Source organism: Populus nigra, chromosome 13, assembly GCF_951802175.1.
Source record: "Populus nigra chromosome 13, ddPopNigr1.1, whole genome shotgun sequence".
NCBI lineage: Eukaryota > Viridiplantae > Streptophyta > Magnoliopsida > Malpighiales > Salicaceae > Populus > Populus nigra.
In genome coordinates this window covers 1,726,099-1,745,969 of record NC_084864.1, presented here as the reverse complement: position 1 = coordinate 1,745,969, position 19,871 = coordinate 1,726,099, and the positions used below count along the sequence as shown (strand labels likewise).

Here is a 19,871-nt window from a genome sequence, read left to right as displayed (position 1 = left end):
TGTGGTAGCAGGTCCCCGTCCATCCATACTCTAGCTACTGTGGTGGAGCGTGCAACGTACTTCTATCTTAAAAAATGGTTTTTTTTTTCTTTTTCCCCAGAAGCATTCAAATATATATGTTTTTGCATTCTAGATAAGACATCTCAAATTATTTGCCCCGTGGCATTGTCGGTAATTGATTTTTTTTCCCTCCTGGCAACCGGTCCTTTCACACACCAGCACATGTTCACCATGCTCGAGCTATTATGGCAGCTCGTGAGATGTACTCCTGCTTAAAAAATGGTCTTCTTTGATGTCTCTGAAGCATCTCAACATGCTCTTCCATTCTAGGCAGCATGTGTCCCATTATTTCCCTGTGGCATTGTAGCGACCTGTTCCATTGAAATCCGCAAAGTTATTTAACAAATGGATAAGAGAGCAGCTAAAACATCATGCTTCAAGTCATCAAAAGTATTTAGAATAATATCTGAAACTTTCGAAGCTTTCTCTGCGGCTCTGATCACTTAATTTACCATAACCTCATCTTGTTCTGTTGTGAGAATGAAGCTGGGGAAGTCCTCTAGACGAACATCTACCATCCTTGGAATCCACTCTATTGTGGTCTCCAAAAGCCAGTTTGTATGAGTTGCTGCTTCTGTTTTTTGGGTTGAAAAGCATTGTAAAAAGCAGAAGCTTAGATAAATGGAGCCTAAGTATCCATTTGTTAAATAACTCTTATCTTAGAAATTGCAAACCTGTAAATTTAATGTATTTCTCAAAGGTAGGCTACGACAAAATAATGCTGGTATACGACTAGTTTTGTTTACTCAAACTCTAAGATTAGAGATAATTATGATATATTTTAAAATATAATAATGCATAAAATATATTATAAGAACAGCACGTAAGACTTTTTAAATAGTAGTTAAACCAACTTAAACTACAAAGAAAAATGAATCCTAAAACAACTAGAAAAATAATGAAAATTCAAAAACATCACCTCTAATTTGGATATGATCTCAACTTAAACAGGTTACAACTAATTTGATCCATTATAGAAGTAGGTTTGTAGAACTTGCTGGTCAAATCTCACCATAATCCACCAGTTGTATTAAAAATTATACTTGTTTTTATGCATGTGTCTAGACTTTTTGTTAGACTTGACTTATTGAAGTATGGAGTATGGAGTAAGTTTAGGATATTTAAAAGGCGTGATGCCTCCTCCTTCTATAAGATGTTTTATAATGTGAATAGGCTAAGAAACCATATAGGCTAGTAGTCCAAAAGCAGACAGTAGGAAGTTTGAGTTCCTCCGTAGCTACAAGACTGAAGAACATGACAGCAAGCATCCGAGACTATGCAAGTCACTAGTGGGACGACGTTTGGTGAATTGAGCTTGGCAGGAAGATCAGGAAATGGGACTAAGATTGACAGTAGGAAGGTTCAGTTTGTTGTTTGCAGGACTTCAAATCTATGTTTTATGTGAAATTAAAATTATTTCAGTTTGTTGGCTTCAGGTGTATTCTGATGCCAATTATGGTGAAACATACCACTTAGAATGACATTGGAATTGGAGAAGTCCAGCAGCCATTTTTCTTCAAAACATTCCTCCATTTTGTTTTCAAGACCATGACATCAAAACAGGATGTGGATAACATGTTGATGACAGACTCAGCGCCTGCATTTTGTTGTTGATTGGCAGAAATTGATCAACTGTACCATGATATCTCTTTATGCTATCTATCCTTGGAGGTTGAGAAGCTTGCCAGTATACAAAACTAGCACCTATTAAGTTTCAAATTCGCATTGGCAAGTGTTCAATTTCTTGAGCCAATTCATATCCACAGAATGCAAATACGAGAACATCTAAAAGGGACATATTCTGATAGAAACTTGCATAAGCATTCCAAAAGGAGATAAAATATTGCTTTTCCAGCTTATGGAACTGTTTATTTTGTGTAGCTTTCAAGGAAAAAGATAAACAAATTCTTGTGAGGATAAAAAAAACCCTGCACTTACAACAAATGCTTTCTTTGATAATTAATAGTGATCTATAACTCAAACCCATGTAGGATTTATGTACATTGATTAGAACACTGAGCTCCTAAGCCCACTTGGTTTGGTTGCTAAGGGGCACAGCTCAAATGGTATGTTACTATTATATGCATCACCAACACTGCATGTGGCCAAGCTACAAAAACTAATAGTATCACCTCTTTGTTTTAGTGTCTACAGTTCGGATCGCCAGTGATGATTGTGATCCACCACCTAGTGCTGCAGCAGCTGATTCAACGTGTGTAAGAAGATACTCGTAAATCTTCTTTCTTAACCTGTCAACAGTCTCTGATGAAACATGGGGTGCTTCTGCTTCATCCTTGTTCAATCCAATCTCATCTAACCAGTCATTCACACTTTTAAGCTGCGTCAACATCCCTGCTATTTGGCCATTATCTGACAAAGCCGAGGTATCCACATCGGCATCCAAGAACCTCTCAACAAATCCCAAGAACCAATCCTGGGATTCCATCCGCAACATTTCTGCCAAGTCCACTGCCTCGTCAAGGCCATTTCCTTTGATCCACTCTGGTGGAGGTTGGGGTGGCACCTTTCGAGTAATGGCAGAATTATCCCCTGGTTTGCGAAAAGCTCCTGTTGCTACAAGCTTGGAGCCAACCATTGGACGGGCTTTCCCTTGAGTTTTTGTTGAGGTATTCTTCGAAGAATTTTCAAGGACTAAAATAGATTGATTGCTGGCAGTAGGCTTTGTACCTAGAGTAGGAGTTGTAGAATCTTTGGTAAACACTGAAAAGGACGACAGATTGGTGGTCAGTGCAGCTTGGACCCAAGAGGCTGCATGTTTATGTCTATCAGACGTGACCTTTAGTGCTTCTTCAGATGGATTGTCATTGGAATCTGGGGATGAACCAACTAGAGTAATTTTAAAAAGAGAATCGGCAATCAAGCGAGAATTATTCAAGTTCGCATGAAGAGTTAAAAACTGCTCCACAGCAGGTTTTGGGTTATCTTCCTTAGCAGAGCAAGTCAGCTCCGCGTACATACTGCAAGAGAAAAGAGGCACAATACAAAATGTCAGAAAAAAAATAAATTAAAACTGAAATGTTCATACACTAGAAAAAAACTGAACATAGATTACACATCCGAGATGTCAAATCAAAGAATCCCCTGAAAATTACTTTTCTCATATTCTCAATATTTTAATCATGCAAGTAGAACTCAAGTTGATCTCGGTTTGTCCAACATTTCTCAAATATGGACTGGATGTAGTCCAAGCTACAAAGAAATCAGAAGTACAAGTAGAAAGTTTTGACATTTTCTTCTTCTTTTTATAATTAACCACGCTGTTTGCATATAACTACTCTTTGATCCATAGAACCTTCAACAGTATTTGCTATGAAGCTGCCCGGGAGTCTTTTGACCAATTCATGAGTTCATTTTTCTTGCAATTGATGCCTTATAGATCAAATGAAGATGTCTTCATTTACCAAGACAACAGCATCATTCATCCTAAACCAAGCTATACAACTTGATTGCTTGTTACAGCCTAGTGATCTAATACTTCTACCCTTGTTGCCACTATTTCTTTGAGTAGTTATACCTTAGACATCGAAGTAAGCTCTCTGCAGCAGTTGCCTCTTGAATAGCCTCTATTGCTGCCATCTGTGCAGCATCTCTATGCTTCACAACTTCCTGCTATAAAAAAAGTGTAGAGATATGTGAAAATTGAAAATATCAGAGTAATTAAATTTAATAAATCTTCTAGAATACCAGAAACCAATTGTACTTAATGTTACAGATAATAATCGTGGAATCAAAAGAATTTGCTCTTAACCACTCAAGTAATTAACGTATCAGCAGTGTCCCTAGTTTATGTGGAAAACTTGCATTTCTCATGAGCAAATCACTAACTACAGAATGTATGATGTAGCGTTGTGTTACATATTGATATTTACTTACAGTCTGAAAGTTACTAATGACTATGCTGCTATGAGCAAACAGCTGAAAGCAGAAGAATTAAGGTTTAAGTGGCCTGAGGCCCCTGCCTCCAAGGTTCAGGCCATGTATTCTGTTATCATTAATTCAAAACTACTTCATGAAGAAATGCTGGCTAAAAACTACATCACACTTTCTGTTTTGAATTCTTTTGATGATGGGATTGTTTGGGAGCGACACATTTGGACTTTTAACCTCCTTGTCAAAGGAGGTGTGGCTACTATGTTATGCTCGGGCCATGCATTTTATTATAAAATAGCTTAACGGAATGCTCTTAAGCAGCACAGTGATTCAGCACTCAACAAACAGGTAACGTTAATAAAGTCTAGAAACTCAAACATATATACCACTATCTTTTTTTTCTCTCGGAAAACAGAAAGAAAGCCCATGAACTTGTCAAAAACGAAGTTTTACCTTTCCAAGTTTGGCAAGAGAAGAGGGTAGTGAACTCCATGAAACACTTCCTTCAGTCAGTCTTCTGCTATTTATCGAGACCTTGACCAGATTTCCTGGTAACCCATTGTTAGCATGTTCTGATGATTTCTTTCCAACACTTGTTCTTAGCTTATTTGACTTGTCTTGTTCATCCAAACTTCCATTTGCAACATTTTTCTTGGTCGATATCTGAATTTTATTCTCCTCTTTAGACGACTTGGTAGATACTTGGGCCCTATAATCCTCTTTAGATGGCAATCTCTCACTTGATGTACTTTTTCTCAAAGTCTGCCATGTACAATTAGCTTAGATGTCGATCATGATAATTCGACAAGGATGAGTTGGGAAACCAGTGACAGTGAATTGGAGAATTGCAGTAAACAGCACAACATTTCCAAAATCTCCTTTGAGTCCCATAGATTCAGGACCTTTTGGGTCACACAAAATCAGGACACTATTAAGAGTGAGATAAATCAATTCAACAGTTTACCAAAGGAGATTCAGGACCTTTTGGGTCACACAAAATCAGGACACTATTAAGAGTGAGATAAATCAATTCAACAGTTTACCAATCAAAAAGGATTTAAGTTTGAAAAAAAGGCTCAAGTACTGAATATTTAGGAACATTGAAAACCCATGATCAAGAAAAGAACGAAATCAGACTTGGCCTGCCTGTTACTCCAAATTTATGACAACATTTTACATCTAAACTGAAACAGGACATTTTTTCAAGTACATCTCAACCAAATCACAATCTGCTTAAAGACAAAATCCATGTATAATAATACTTACAGAAATACTCCTAGCTTCAGGCTTTGAATCATGTCTGGCAGCTCTCAATTTGGAATTCTCTCTATGCTTCACCTCCACATTCCCCTCCCAACTTTTCCTCAAGGCTTTTGCCCCCAACTCAATCCCCTGAAAACCATTCTTGATCACCGGCACCCTCCTTGCAGTGGGACTGGCCCCACGAACAGAACTTGCCTTTTCTACAATCCTAGGTGATCCCTTGTCCAGTCCCTTAACCTTTGCCTGCAGTCGAACCCCATTTGAAAACTTCTCAAATGAAGTAGGCAATGAATAACAACTAGTCGGGGAAGAAGGAATTGATCTTGAACTCGTTGACTTAAATTTTGCCACAGATTCCTTCTTCGAATCCAGATTTAGTGTAAGTTTTGACAATTGAGACTTTGATCTAGTCAGAGTCGTCTTCTTATCTGACAAAGCATCCTTATTAGAATTACCATTCAGTCTAGCCCCCACTGATTTATCCTTTTCTCCAACATTCGTACTGCTCAAAACACCCCTTCTAGGTGATTTGGCTTTCCCCACGTGATTATTATTGAGAAAACCAGGAGACTGTGTTGCTACAATATCTTCAGGGCTCCCTACACAAGGGTGCCTCCCTGGTACTGGCCTAACCCCTCTAAGAATAGGTACTGGTGAGGCTGATTGAAGCCTCTCAACATGAATAAATTGGCCTAACTGGATTTTATCACTAAGAATTAAATCATCATGCTCATCAGGCAAAGACACATAAGTCGCATGAGATGAATCTGATACCTTAAGATAAAACCCTTGATTAGGAAATAATTCACCACCTGCTAATGCTGGGACAATGCTCACCACTTGCAATAAAGATGACCTGTGTTCCCCAGCAACCTTGACATCTGTATTCATGTGCTGCAAAAGCTTGAGTAACACTCCAGGTACAAGACTTGCCATTTGTTAACAGGCCTTCAGTTTGCATCACTCAAAGGATACCCCAGATGGAAAACTTGAAGAAATATTTGAAAAGGAAGAGTTTTTGCCAATGCCCAGATACTCCAAGGATACCCCAGATGGAGAACTTGAAGAAATAGTTGAAAAGAAAGAGTTTTTGTCAATATTGAAAAAAAAATGCAAATTTGCAATCAAAGATATTTACTTTTCTTCAGAAAAGGAAAGAAAGGATCACCCTTTAGACCCAAATGAAATTTTTTACCACAAAAAGCTTTAAACCACATATCAGTTTCAAAAAAGTGAGAGAAATGGAATGCTCAAGATCCAGATTAGAAGAACGAACAAGATACCAACCAATACATAAACTATGAACAAAACCAAGCCCCAGTAATAAAGAACCTAACTAAAAGTAAATATTAGACACCAAAACCAACCAAGATGGAAACTTTTTTCAAGAAAATACATTAATCAGTAAAAACAAAACAAACCCAGAAACTGAAAACTCCTTTAAAGATGCTTTCAGAAGCAATAATGGTGTCCAGCTTGGCAGAGGCAACTGAAGTGCGTGCTCAAAAACTTAACAACTCAGAAAGAGAAAAAGGAAGACTCACAAATAAGATTTGGTCTTCCTTTTGCTAACAACTCATTACAAGAGACAACCAAGATAAGGAAAACCCAAAGGCAAGTTTGCAAATTTATTTTGTAAATCAAAATGGACTTAAAAAAGGCAACCTTTTTTTTAATACAAAGCACACAAAGAAGCTAAGCCAGTTCTTGACAGGTGCAGCATGTAACATGGGATATGATATCATGTGATCATAAGAAGCTGAAATTTTTGCAACATACCGATGAAAAGCTAAAGAGAATAATTTGATGATGCCAGGCTTAATGTATGACTGGTATGTATTGCACAATCCAGAGAGAGAAGAGTTGTCAGAACCTGACACATTGACATATGCACAACAACTTGTAATGTGTCCAAGAAAAAAAAAATGAAACCTGACCCACTTCAACAAGCTCTCTTTGATTGGATTGAGGAATTCAATCCATGAATATAAAAAAGGATTTGTAAATCGTACTTAGTGAATTGGGAGTGTTTGGTTTTGTGGATTTGGACTATGAAAAACAAAAGTCTCTTGAATTCTTGCAGAAACTGTTAGAGGAATATTACTGTCATAGAATGTAAGGATTAAGTTACTTATTTTGTCAGTAATCAATCTATGGAATTTTTTAAATAATTAAATTTATTCCTTTATAATTCCTGAATTTTAAAGAATTTGCTGCTTTTAATTTAACATTAGTCGTTGATAAAAAAAAAAAGTTTATGAATTAAATGGTATGAACTCATTAAAGGTAAGAAGAATATACATTATCTATATAAAACACCATTGATGGACACCTTTTTTTTTAACTGCATATAAATGCATTGAATTATACACATACTTACAAATATAGTTTATGACTTGATGTTGTTTGACTAGTTTTTTTTAAATATAGTTTGGATTTTTATAAATTAACACGGTTATTTTAAGTATTAGATTGAGATGGTGTTTGAAAGTGTTGTAACGATTACTTTTTAAAATATTTTTTACTTAAAAAAATATCAAATTTTTATTTTTTTAAAAAAATTATTTTTAATATTAACATATTTTAAAAATATATACTTTAATTTTTTTATAAAATTTTAACAAAAAAAAATACGTTGAAACTCAATTTTAAACGCCTCATAAGTTTTAAAACAAGATATATTTAACAGAAAATAGATAATCTTGAAAAACGAAAATTGATTTAAGAATATCATCATCCATTAAGTTATATGTAACATTCAAAGAAAACTAAAAAATAATAAATAATAATTTTGATAGTGTACTGTATGTTATGCTGCAAATGGGTGCATGTGCTCCGCAATTGGGGGTGTTATTTACAAGGTAAAGGTTGTCGGCTACCTGAAAAGGTTGTCACATCCCTAAGATAGCATGGCAGTTGCCCTGTTGCATTCTTTTATCTTGTTTCTATTTTTTTTTTATTACTCTATTCTATTATCTTGGAAATAACTTTTGGTTTTTTTTTTCTCTATACTCGGTCTGTATATCAGCTCGGTACTCGGTTAATTAAATTTTAATTGAGTTTTAAATTGTCAATTTAGAGTTAATTTGGTTTGATTTGATTCATCCAGCAAGTAAATTTATAATGTGCTTGACCTTATTAAAACTCGAATATAAAATCCTGTTAATTTTTTTATTTTTTACTAACTTAGATTAATGTACTAGATGAACCCTCTAATTTAATTTATAACTATGATTCTTCTCCAAAACTTTAAGGAAAAATATATAAAAAAAATAAAAAAAACAAAGAATTTGTGACCCCATGTTGCAAAAGGAAGAGATAAGCACTTGATTACAAAGGTAAGTATTCCTTTCCTTTAATCTATAGATCCGTAGAAGGCATAAAAAAGGAATAAATCTTGCATATAAAAGTTTACATTTTAGTCCTGATGAAATCTTGATTTTTTTAATTACATCCTTCACATTATTTGTTTCTCAATTGAAACTATGTGTTTCTTTTTATCGCCTTATGTTTACTTCATTTTGTGTTTATAGATTAGGTCCAAGTTCTTGAACTTTAGTCCTAGCTCCTTTGATACAATATCATGTCATGCTCTATTTTAATAATAGAAATATTTTTTTTTTATAGTATATAAGTTTAATGGCATTTTATTTTTACGTTTTAAAAGTGTTTTTAAATTTTTTTTTTTAAATTAATATTTTTTTGGTGTTTTCAAATCATTTTGATGTATTAATATCAAAAATAATTTTTAAAAAATAAAAATATTTTAATGTATTTTTTAACAACAAACACATTAAAAAATAACCATTATCATATTTCCAAACATCCTACAAATATGAATAACTTGTTTAAGATTATGTTTAAAAGGGTATTAAATCTTGCGTGAGCTGTCGATTTTTGTGCTTAGCTGATTCACTTCTCATGAGTCTTCTTTTTAGGGTTTGTTGGTTTTGCCCCCACACCAATTTGGCTCTATCTCATGCAATCAAAACATATGATCATGCTTGATTTGGGCTATCTTCAGAGACAGAATTTGCCCCACAAAAAAATTGTAACTGGTATGAAGATTTCACCTCACAGTAGAAAGATCTCATCGCTACTGCATTATCTTGTCATGATTCATTTAGATTCATGGCTTGTGTTGCTTCATTATCCACAATATTGATGGGTGTGCGTGCTTCCATGTTGATTTCTTGGATATTGTTCCACAACTGGGGATGAATTACCTCTCTTGCATGGTGATTTTGTTACCGTAGTAGTTTCTGCAGTGTATTTGGACGGACTTTTAAAGCATCCATTTTTATCAGATTCCCTTTTCTAAGATTATTAGGAAGTTTTCCAAATTAAGTTCTTGATTACCTTTTTCATCAAATGTGTAATATTTTGGTGAGAATGAGTAGAGGATTGAATGAGTTCTTGAGTTTGGATTTTGAATCATTATCAGTATTATTAAACTCAGTCAAGTCAATCTGAAACATGGCATAGGCTAGGTTTTAAAATATTTATAATGAAATTTACTGATTAAATCTAGATAATCTGATAAATTAACTCGTAATTTAATCAACTTGATAAAAACTATGTTATTTTGCGGATTTGCTTATCTGGACAGGATTCTGCGTGATGACAGGAATTGTAAACTGATAAAAAAGAGAATTGCAGGATGATTTTACGCAATCAAGACAGTGAGCAGGCTGAGCAAGCCAGACATGGATCGCCATGAAAGACAAAGCTGTGCTCCGAGGTCAACCAAGAAAGGGGCGTTTTACTTGACAGAGAAGGAATGCTAAAAAACAATCAAGCGTGAGGCATCTCTGCGATGTTTAGTATGCTGACAACTGATATGGCCAAGTCAATCCACAGAATCCCTAGCGTCTGCAATGCCGTTGCAAGGTTCTATTTCTCATCAAATTGAAAGCAATTGGGGGTGATGTTTTTCGATCGAATTTGATTTTTATTACTAAAAATAATTAAATTAAAATCTTATAAAATATAAAAAATAAAATTAAAACCGGTTCAAATTGATTGATTTTAATTTTGGTTTAAGTTCGGTTATTTTATATTAAAAACAAAAAATTATATTGTTTTTTGGGTTTTTTTGGACTTTTTAATGAGTTTGGTTTCAGTTTAGTTTGTTTTTTTTTTAATTTAGTTGAGTTTGGTTTCTTAGTTTCGGACTTATAAAATTGAAACCGAACCAAACTGAATATTTGAAAAATATTTTAATTGATTTTTTTTCATGATTTGAGTTTTTTTTTAAATTTTTTATTTTCTTAATTTAATTGGATTTTTCTCACCCTTAACGACAATGCATGTTTTTAATAATGTTTTCTTGTACTTAATCAACATCATCATGCCAAAGCAAACAATTATATATATATATATATATATATATAATACTTGCAAAGAACATAAAGAAAAGGTGGTTCATGTTTTATTTATAGTTAATAGAATAAACTAGGAACAACATAAAGGGTTTGCATAGAAACTCAAGATTCCGGATTTGGTTTGGATTAAGTTCCAAGTTAAATAGAAAAATATGATGGAGTTTTTAAGTTTTTAATTACCTAGTTGAGGTGAGACTAAGCGTCTCCAAAAAGTTTTGGATTTCTTTAAGAAAAATTGTTTTTTTATATTTTTTAATATGTTAATATTAAAATTCAATTTTAAAAATTAAAAAATATTATTTAAATAAAAAATACTTCAAGTTGCAAAAAGATTATGTCATTGTGACATCCTGGACCTAACTTGAGAGCTGTCCTAAAGCTTTGTTTGTCTAATCATTGCCGCCATTAACGTTAGATTCTCAACTTCAACCATTTTTTTCAACAAATTCGATGAACATAAACGATGTGAAAGCACAAGGAATCTCTAAAGATTACAGGAAGATGAAAAGAATCTGTCTTCCTTTGAGACCATGGCAGCAGCCACTGTAGCCTCAATGCAAAATTTTACCTCTTACCTCTCTTTTTTTCCAGCCATTAAGGTATTTTTTTTACAATTTTTACCACCAAAATCCAGGTTTTAGACCTGCTGTCTGCATCATCCTAGGAATTTAACTCATCTTTTTACTGCAGAGTATAAGATCACTGGTGTGATTCAAAAATATATAGCTTATGATTTTAATGTAGGAGAAGTTGATATGGCAACATCGATGGAGAGCCCATACCCTTCTGTGTTCATTCAAAGGAGGCTTGACTTTGATTGGAAGACAATGGAGAGAACAAGTTTGCTTATAATTTCAAGAAAAGGAAGTTTGTCTTTGATAAATCTCGAGAATACAAAAATGTATTCAATGTTATTAAAGATACCCTGATCCGTCAGACCAATTTGATGACTACTTGATTCGAGACTTGATTTGAATCCGAATTTAAATTAAACCAGATGAAAATCGACCTTATCATGACCTGTTTTTCTAATAATTTAAATTTACATTGTTTAAACTTTTTCAAAAATAAAATTTTCCAATATTTCAAAAAGAAAAAGGAAGTTTTTCTTTGATAAATCTCCAGAAATGCATTCAATATTATTAAACCTACCCGACCAGCTAGACCAATCCGGTGATTAATCAATTCAAGACTTGATTTGAATTCGGTTTTAAATTAAACCAAAAGAGAGTTGGCCATGTCAAAACCTGTTTTTCTAATCATTCAAATTGATGTTGTTTAATTTTATTGTTTTTTAAATTTTAAAATAATATAATTTTAAATTGACTTGAGTTAATTCGGTGAATCTATAAGATAAGTTAAACTGTGAATTGAATATTAGACCGGGAGGGATTAATACTTTGGATGTAACAAGGCAAGTATCCTATTCAAGTATATATAAAGGTACAGTGTAACTCTTAAGCAAGATCAAGTATATTTTGTTTTGTTTTTTTTTTCTTTTTATCGAGTAATAATTACTAATCTTATGGTTGCCGACACATCACACATGCCATACATCTCTGTTTGCGACTTATTACCTAATAATTTCTTTGTTCCTCTCTCTCTCTCTCTCTCTTTTAATTTCTTGAGTATTTGTTGAACAAATTGAAAACAAGGAAAAAAGCAATAAGATTAAGGGTTAGAATATGCTAAAGTGGTTGTAATTATTTGCTGATTTAAAGTTAATTGTCAATAAAGCAAGAAGGTTTGGTTTCTTGACAACACTCATTTGCATTAATGTAATCCCTAAGCAAAAAGATTAATAATGTTGATTAGTCAAGAACCCATCTAGAACAAAATCCCGACACTTTGAATTGAATACATCTCTTCTTCGTGATTTTGTTCATATTACCTTTTTTTTTCTTGATATATTTGTTTTCCCATTGGTTAGGATTTTTATTTAATGCTACTATATTAGGATAATGTAGAGAAAATAATAATTTATTAAAAAAAAATTATTTTTTTAATTTTTTAAAAGTGACTTGGATTTAACTTATCGTACAATAAAAAAAAATCATGTAATTTAAGTGTGTGTGTTTAGTAGTGTAGTGAAAATTACTTTTTAAAATTACTTTTTAATTGTAAATGTATTATGATAATGTTTTTTTTTTAATTTTTGATATCATCATATCAAAATATCTAAAAATATATCTGATATATTTTCAAACAAAAAAACAATTTGAAAATCACTTTAAAAAACATGTTCAATCACATAAACAAGCACTCCCTACAACTTGAATGACTTTTAAATATTAGCGAGGATGACATTTAAAAGATATAGTTTGGTTACTATTTTGAAATAAAAGAGACATAAATAATAAAGAAAAAAAACATGTTTAATTAAAGAGACATATAAAAAATCAATAAATCTATTTTCAAAATAGTTTTAAAGTGAACTTTTGGAGTTTTAAAATAAAAAGTATAGAAAATACATCCTCTTTATTTTTATTAATTTAATTTATTTTATCCTGAAATAGTAATCAAACGTTAAGAAAAATTGTTTTTTTATATGATCATCTCAAATTCTAATTCAAAAGAATATCAATGTATTTGTTTGAGTTTTTTTTTTTTTAATATAGATGAGCATATTTAAAACCAAATTATAAGAGAATTTATTAATCTCCTTGTTATAAAACCTAGAAACACCTTAACCTATAAAAAAATAATGATGATGACATATAGTGAAGTCCCTACCAATTATTTTTGGGATGGCACGTTGACCACGCATGCCTAATTTTGTGTTCATTTTGCAGAAACATCACCATCGCCCCCCCACCAGCTGAGGCACACTCTTATTACAGCAGCACTAAAGTTAGGCAATAATGGCCCATTAAATTATTTCTACAAATATTTATTATGAACAATTTAATTATCAAAATAATAATAATAATAATAATAATCAGTTGACATCCTCTTAAAGATTTGAGATCAAATCTCATTAAGGTTTCAGACAAGACAAATTAATCCAAAGGTTGATGAGCCTAATCAATAATCATTTGCTTGACATATAATTAATTTTTTATATATAAGTATAGATTAAGAACTAAAATGACATTTTCTTCATTTTTCCCCCTCTAATTAACACTCCATCGATTAAATATAAAAACCATTGTGAGGTCAAAATGAAGACAATCTTTCAGTAATCTGTAAGATTTTGTTTAAGGTACTAATTATTGTGAATTTATTTTTTTATTATTTTCCTATGCATTATGTAAAAATAAATCTTCATTTCATATTGTAATTAGAAGTGTGATGGAAAATGCAAAAAGCAAAGTTATTAATCTCAGCTAAGCTTATTATCAGAATCTCGAATTGGATGAGTTAATTTAAATAATCAAAACAATAAATTTTTAATATTTTTTTAAAAATTAAAACATTATTATTTTAAAGATTTTTAAAAAAACCAAACAGGTATAATTGAGTCATGGATTGACCTGTTGAATCAACCTTCCAGTCTATTTTTTTTTTTTTAAAACCCAATCAAGATTAAGATCCGAATCCCAAATCAACCTACCACACCAAGTTGAATTTAATAATTATGACAAAAAAAAAAACCATGCCCTAAGAAAATCCCTCATTTGTTGTGTAACATTTTGCTTGAATGTTTGGCCTCAAATCAGACATTTATGTTTCTAAAAGCAAATTCACCATAAAGTTGCAAGTAATTAACGAAAAACACAGCAAGATAAACGTGAAAGGAAGCTAAAACTTAGAACACTACAAAATGAAGGAAATCACGGAAGAAAAAAGGACCATATTGTCAAAAAAATACGCAAAGACTCAGACGTTGATCGGTTGCATGGTCAGATATATGGTGCTGCTGGCTACCACCTCTTCAAGGATAGCATGTGAATGATTGTAACTACACCGACTTTCACTTGTGAAACAAATAATTATATACACTTGTATTTACTGGGTATTTATTATTGTGCTGGAATAGTTTTAAAAAAGTGATTTTTCCATATTAAAATTAGATTTTTTAAAATTTTTTTATTTTAAATATTAACATATCAAAACCTTCTAGAAATACTTAAAACATATATATTAACTTGATGTTTTTCTAAATGAAAAATAATTTTAAAAACACTTTGAAACGCAGAAGTAAACACAATATTAATTTTAATCCATTAATGTTTGATAATGAGCTGTAAAGTACTTTTTAAAAGTAAAATCAAATATGGTGAGTGATATATTCGTAATTTGTTTGTCTTTCTAATTGACATGAGAGTTGATTAATGTGGTGTATATTTTTTTTAAATTAAAAATATATCAAATTGAGTTTTTTTATTTTCAACATTGACACATGAAAATCATTAAAAAATATTTAAAAAGCATTAATTTAATGTTTTTTCATGCAAAAAATAATTTGAAAAACATTTTAAAAAGCAGAAAGTACCACACTATCAAACTTTATATTTTTATATTCTTAAAAATATAATATGTCATATTCTTTAAATTTAAATCATTAATTTTAAAATTACATTTATAATTTTTATTCATATTTTTTTATTTTAGCCATTGATTTTGAATTCAATAATAAAGATCAAGGAAGATATTGTATCAGGTTCTTAGAAGCATAAGAGTAGCTAAATCGAAGATTAGGACTTGAATTTACTCCAAGATACACGTGGAAATTTCTGATTCTTTGAATAACCATCTTGATTCTTTCAAGAAGAGAGCTAAATGACAAGAAAAGAAAGAATTATGGACGAGGAATTCTTGATGATGTATTCTATTTCTTCTAATATGGACTTAGTTTCTTGGTTGGGAAGTAATATCTCATGGAAAAAAAATTGAAAATATTCAGAATGCCAATCAATGATTTCGTATAACAAAAATGCTTTCGTCTAAAAAGCATTCTCTTGTCACTTCTAGCTAGGCCATGGGAGAACATTCAACAAGTAGTCTAGAATGAGCCCTTCTGCATCAATAATGCTAACACAATGAGGGAACCGTTTCAGGCCATCTAATCAGCTGTTGAAGATAGCCATACCATTTTCGCGGTTCATTGGATTTTATAATAACCTGCTGAGGGACTTTATAAGTGCTTTCAAGTTACGTCTTGTAGCCTCATCACCCGTGAATCCCAGAATATCAGAGCTTATATTCTGATATGGTTGAAGAATACACAGAACAGGGATAAAAAATAATTAGACAACAGCACTCATGATTTCTGCATTATCAGAAAACGGAATAAGTTTCAGATTAAGATCTCACCTCAATGTTTTTCATAGTGAAAATCAAACTGTAAATGGACTTTTGAATCAACTCAGTGTTCTCTGGTGTCATAATGGATGTATGTGCCCTTCTGAGGAAAATGGAAGGTCTACAATTGTGAGCTAGCGTAAAAAAGTAGGATAAAGATGCAGTAAACCTAGATTTCCATGAAAAAAAACCACCACTTTGTTTCTTTTGGGTTATATTTGGATTTTTCATTTAGGTCATCATCATATTTGAGTGTTAAAATGGTAAACGTGAGACATCAATAAACATTCTAAATTGTGGGGAGGGGGGGGATAAGGAAAAGTGTTTGGGACAATTTACCTTAAATCTTCAGAGGCTTGTGATAAGTTTCTGGTTAAATCCTCAACTTCCTTTAGCAGGCCACTATCACGAACCTCAGACAGCAAAGGATGAATATCTTCAGTCATGGCTTTAATCTGAGACATCACTACATCAAAATCAAAGTATGCATGGATACAAGTTAAATGTTGACAACAAACATGGAAGAATTTCAATCACGCAGTAGGCAAAGTACATGCACAAGATACATGCACTACCTTATACCAATCAATGTCCAAATTGCCTAACTGTCAAATATCATAAGGCATATATGACAATAATGCAGGAGTTTCAGTGAAATGGAATGAGTTCATCTTTAAGTTTTCTGGTTAGATGAAATGCTGCACTCTCAAATTCCATAATGTAGTTCACTCATTTACAGGGTAATTACAAATTAATGGCCGACAACCTTAAACCTGAAAAGCATTGTCATTCACATGATTCTATTTGATCATTCAAATGAACAAGCAAGAAACTAGATGGTTCCTGAACACCTAAACTGTGCATGAAGTTTCTTAAGAGTTTTACAAACCCAATGCTCAAGTTAAATCCTTCTTTCTTTTTATCAAAATTTTAAGAAATGTAATATCATCATCAATTCTGCACTTCTTTTGGTCCTAAGGGTGCCCCAGCAATTTAATTGAACGGATTGGCTCTCATGCAGCATATTTTATTAAGACAAATGAGGTCCGCAGAAACTTCATAAGACAGCAGGTGAAGTTTAACTAGTATGAGAAGAAAGCCTTCACTTTCATAAGAACCATGTTGATGATTGCAAAACTGAGACAGTTATTTAATTAAAGAGTGCATGCATGACAATATGTTATCCATCGAAACTAGAACAAAGCATAAGTAGGGCACATCAAACCTTTGTAAGCAGTGGCTTTGCCTCTTCAATAACAGCAGCAGCACACTCAGCCAATGAATAGCTCTTGGCAACACCAATTTCCTCTACTTCTCGTCCAATACGAGTGAATATCCCAACCAAGGCATCCAAACTCACCCCTTGATGTCCCTTTAATTTTTGCCTATCACAAACAATTAGACCTTCTTTAACACATTCAGCATCAAGAGGTCCAACAGAAGGTGTTGGAATTGGATCACGAGGAGTGATATCAATCATTGTTTCCATGAGAAGACCAGACTGGTTCACCTCAATCAATGAATTTTTAGGTATGAAATTTTTATCATCCTCAACCTGAAAAATACAAGGGAACACATTTGACTAAAAACAAAACCACAAACCTCAGCATTTATATGTCAGGAAGAAACACTAAAAAAAATAATCATTAATCTAACCTCCACAACAGCCTCTATACTCTTCAAAGAAGGATTAACGCGGATAACTTCACCAACAGTGACCCCTCTAATCCTAACTTGTGTTCCTGTGCAAATACCACTAGCTTGAGCAAATTCAAGCACAGCCGAGTACTTCCTGAATTTAGAACGCAATAGAAACCCCCTCAACCAAGCCAAACTGAGTGCAACAAGCACTGCACCAGACACAAGAAACAACCCAACACCACCTTCCCAAATGCTCTTCCGACCAAACCCAAAATCACTTAACGGCTTCAATGTTTGCCTCCAAATATTACGAGGAACCTCCAAAATAACTGCAAGTGCATTCATTTTCTCCGAAGAAGAGGGTGGTTGTTGGCTATGCCCTGTATCTGCTGACATAGCTCGCACCCCCATGAATTTCTTTTGTGGTCTTGCCGGAAGAAAAGGCAAGAAGTTTGAAGAACTATGAGATACATTAATCAATGATGACGAAGATAGTATAGGAGGACAGTTTGAAACTTGGACTAATGACTTCCCAACCATCTTTCTGCACAATCACAGCTCAATGAAAGCTTTTATGACAATGCCTCGCAACAATGGTACGAGTTGATATCCTCAACAAAGACTTATCCTTTAACCAAGTTTTGAACTAAAATTTACCCTCATAACATTCTTCAGCAGCTGAAATCTCCACCAGTCCAATTAAGGCAACTACAAAACAAAACCCTTTTATGTGTTTCCCAGAAATAAATAATCAATCAGAAATTTTGCAAATTTCTATTCGAGTTAACTAAAATACCAAAAACAACAAAGCAAGGTTCTAGTCTTTAACTCATAGAGAAACCCTTTCTTTTCATTTCCCACATTATCTCAGCAGCCAAACAGAGATAGCCATTCAATTACCAATCTTAAGCACTGATCATTCTCTACATAACTACATCTTCACCAACCATACACTCAACGTAAGATTCCACTACAAAACACTAATAGAATAAATTCTCAATTTGAAAAATCACAAAATGGGTTATTCAAATATCAACCAGTTAAACAAAACCCATGATTCAAAATTTCAACTTTCCTTTACAAGTCAAAGCATTTTCTCAGTCACCAAAGAGTAGTGCACATATTGATAAAAAGCAAGGCGGGTATATACACACACAAAATTAAAGAAGGAAAACAACTTACCTTAGAGAGCTGGGTTTTTCTTTCTACTGATATTATAAGAATCTGAAGTGAGAGAGAAAGAGATTAGATCAAAGAGGCAACAGGAGTGTATGTTATTCAAACATGTGGAAAAAGAGAGAAACGTTTGATTCGCATGAAGATTTGTTTTCAAAGTATTCTTTTGCCTTTTTTTTTATATAAATATATTAAAATATTTTTTTTTATTTTTAATATGAATATTTTAAAATAATCTAAACATATAAAAATTAATTTTAAATAATAAATAAAATTTTAAATTTTAAAAAACATGATGAGTCATTTCATAAAAGATAAAGGTATTTTTATCGAGTTTCTTTTCAATTGAATTGAATTATTTTATTTTATGTTAATAAATTTTATTTTTTTAATATTTTATTTATAATCCATGATATTTTATTTTATGATGGTCCATGAAGCTTCACTGAAATTTGGTAAATTAATTTCACATATTTAATTTACATGCAACCTATTTATAACTTCATGAATTGAATTATTATTGTGTTTGAAATTTTTTTAAGAATATTGATTTAAATTCTAAATAGAATTTAATTTATAAAAGAGATGCGAAAATATATCTGATAGGAGTTCCTCTCATTTGCTAGAGTAATATCTCATAAAATTAATGTTTGAAAACGATATTTTAAAAATATTCAGATATTAACACAAACTTTTATTTTTATTTTGTCTTTAGCATACCCCTCTGTTTTTTTTCTTCCAAAAACTATTGACATCAGAATATCCTTTCATTCTCGACCTGCATCAATCACTGTCAAGACATTCTTGTTTTTTATAAGGTATGTTATTAAACTTTTCTTTTCTTTTTCTTTTTATATCATTTTAAATAAATATAAAGTTTTTTTTTGTAACAAAAAAAATATTTACATAACAAGAATGATTTCTAAGTTAAGCAAAAAAAAATAGTTAAGATTGCTAATTTAATTTATATATATATATATATAAACAGTATAATTAACTTCAATTATATTATTCAATATTTTATTTCAAATATAAAATTATAATAAGTTATTAATTGAATCCAAATTTGCCTATAGACTATTTAGAACTCTCCAATTTGAATTCAATTTAAAAATTTTAATGAAATTAGTTTGAACGTCAAAAATTGAATTTCAAATATAATTTAATCTCTAATAATAGAGCAAAAATAAATTAGAAATGAATCTCTTGATT

The 19,871-nt window shown here is 32.0% G+C and overlaps 2 protein-coding genes across 5 annotated transcripts; both read right to left on the bottom strand.

Annotated features, from left to right (window-relative positions):
- Positions 1-1,994: 1,994 nt before the first annotated feature.
- Positions 1,995-7,247, bottom strand: LOC133671164 (uncharacterized). Of its 2 annotated transcripts, none has more exons than XM_062091820.1 (4): positions 5,218-7,247; positions 4,405-4,713; positions 3,596-3,690; positions 1,995-3,038 (listed from the first exon to the last, which is right to left on the bottom strand). In XM_062091820.1, exons 1-4 carry the CDS (start codon positions 6,148-6,150, stop codon positions 2,189-2,191), a joined length of 2,187 nt encoding a protein of 728 aa, XP_061947804.1. In that variant the 5' UTR covers positions 6,151-7,247; the 3' UTR covers positions 1,995-2,188. The 2 variants fall into 2 exon arrangements, with proteins under 2 accessions (XP_061947804.1, XP_061947805.1); XM_062091821.1 differs by having other exon boundaries at positions 3,596-3,687; positions 5,218-7,245.
- An 8,092-nt stretch (positions 7,248-15,339) lies between these two features.
- On the bottom strand, positions 15,340-18,811 carry LOC133670602 (protein TRIGALACTOSYLDIACYLGLYCEROL 2, chloroplastic-like). Of its 3 annotated transcripts, none has more exons than XM_062091132.1 (6): positions 18,666-18,811; positions 17,499-18,191; positions 17,068-17,397; positions 16,182-16,297; positions 15,855-15,945; positions 15,340-15,745 (listed from the first exon to the last, which is right to left on the bottom strand). In XM_062091132.1, exons 2-6 carry the CDS (start codon positions 18,021-18,023, stop codon positions 15,653-15,655), a joined length of 1,155 nt encoding a protein of 384 aa, XP_061947116.1. In that variant the 5' UTR covers positions 18,024-18,191; positions 18,666-18,811; the 3' UTR covers positions 15,340-15,652. The 3 variants fall into 3 exon arrangements, with proteins under 3 accessions (XP_061947116.1, XP_061947117.1, XP_061947118.1); XM_062091133.1 differs by having other exon boundaries at positions 17,499-18,206; positions 18,666-18,809; XM_062091134.1 differs by lacking the exons at positions 15,340-15,745; positions 15,855-15,945 and having other exon boundaries at positions 16,182-16,308.
- Between the last annotated feature and the right edge of the window lie 1,060 nt (positions 18,812-19,871).

What these genes read in the sequence shown, in the direction of transcription:
- LOC133671164 (XM_062091820.1), bottom strand. Translation starts at nt 6,150, where the DNA reads ATGGCAAGTCTTGTACCTGGAGTGTTACTCAAGCTTTTGCAGCACATG. An exon ending in CTGAAGCTAGGAGTATTTCT is followed by an intron (nt 4,714 to 5,217) that starts GTAAGTATTATT and finishes TGTACATGGCAG; the next exon opens with ACTTTGAGAAAAAGTACATC. An exon ending in CTCTTGCCAAACTTGGAAAG is followed by an intron (nt 3,691 to 4,404) that starts GTAAAACTTCGT and finishes CTTTTTTTATAG; the next exon opens with CAGGAAGTTGTGAAGCATAG.
- LOC133670602 (XM_062091132.1), bottom strand. Translation starts at nt 18,023, where the DNA reads ATGGTTGGGAAGTCATTAGTCCAAGTTTCAAACTGTCCTCCTATACTA. An exon ending in CAAAGCCACTGCTTACAAAG is followed by an intron (nt 16,298 to 17,067) that starts GTTTGATGTGCC and finishes GTGATGTCTCAG; the next exon opens with ATTAAAGCCATGACTGAAGA. An exon ending in TCACTATGAAAAACATTGAG is followed by an intron (nt 15,746 to 15,854) that starts GTGAGATCTTAA and finishes CAACCATATCAG; the next exon opens with AATATAAGCTCTGATATTCT.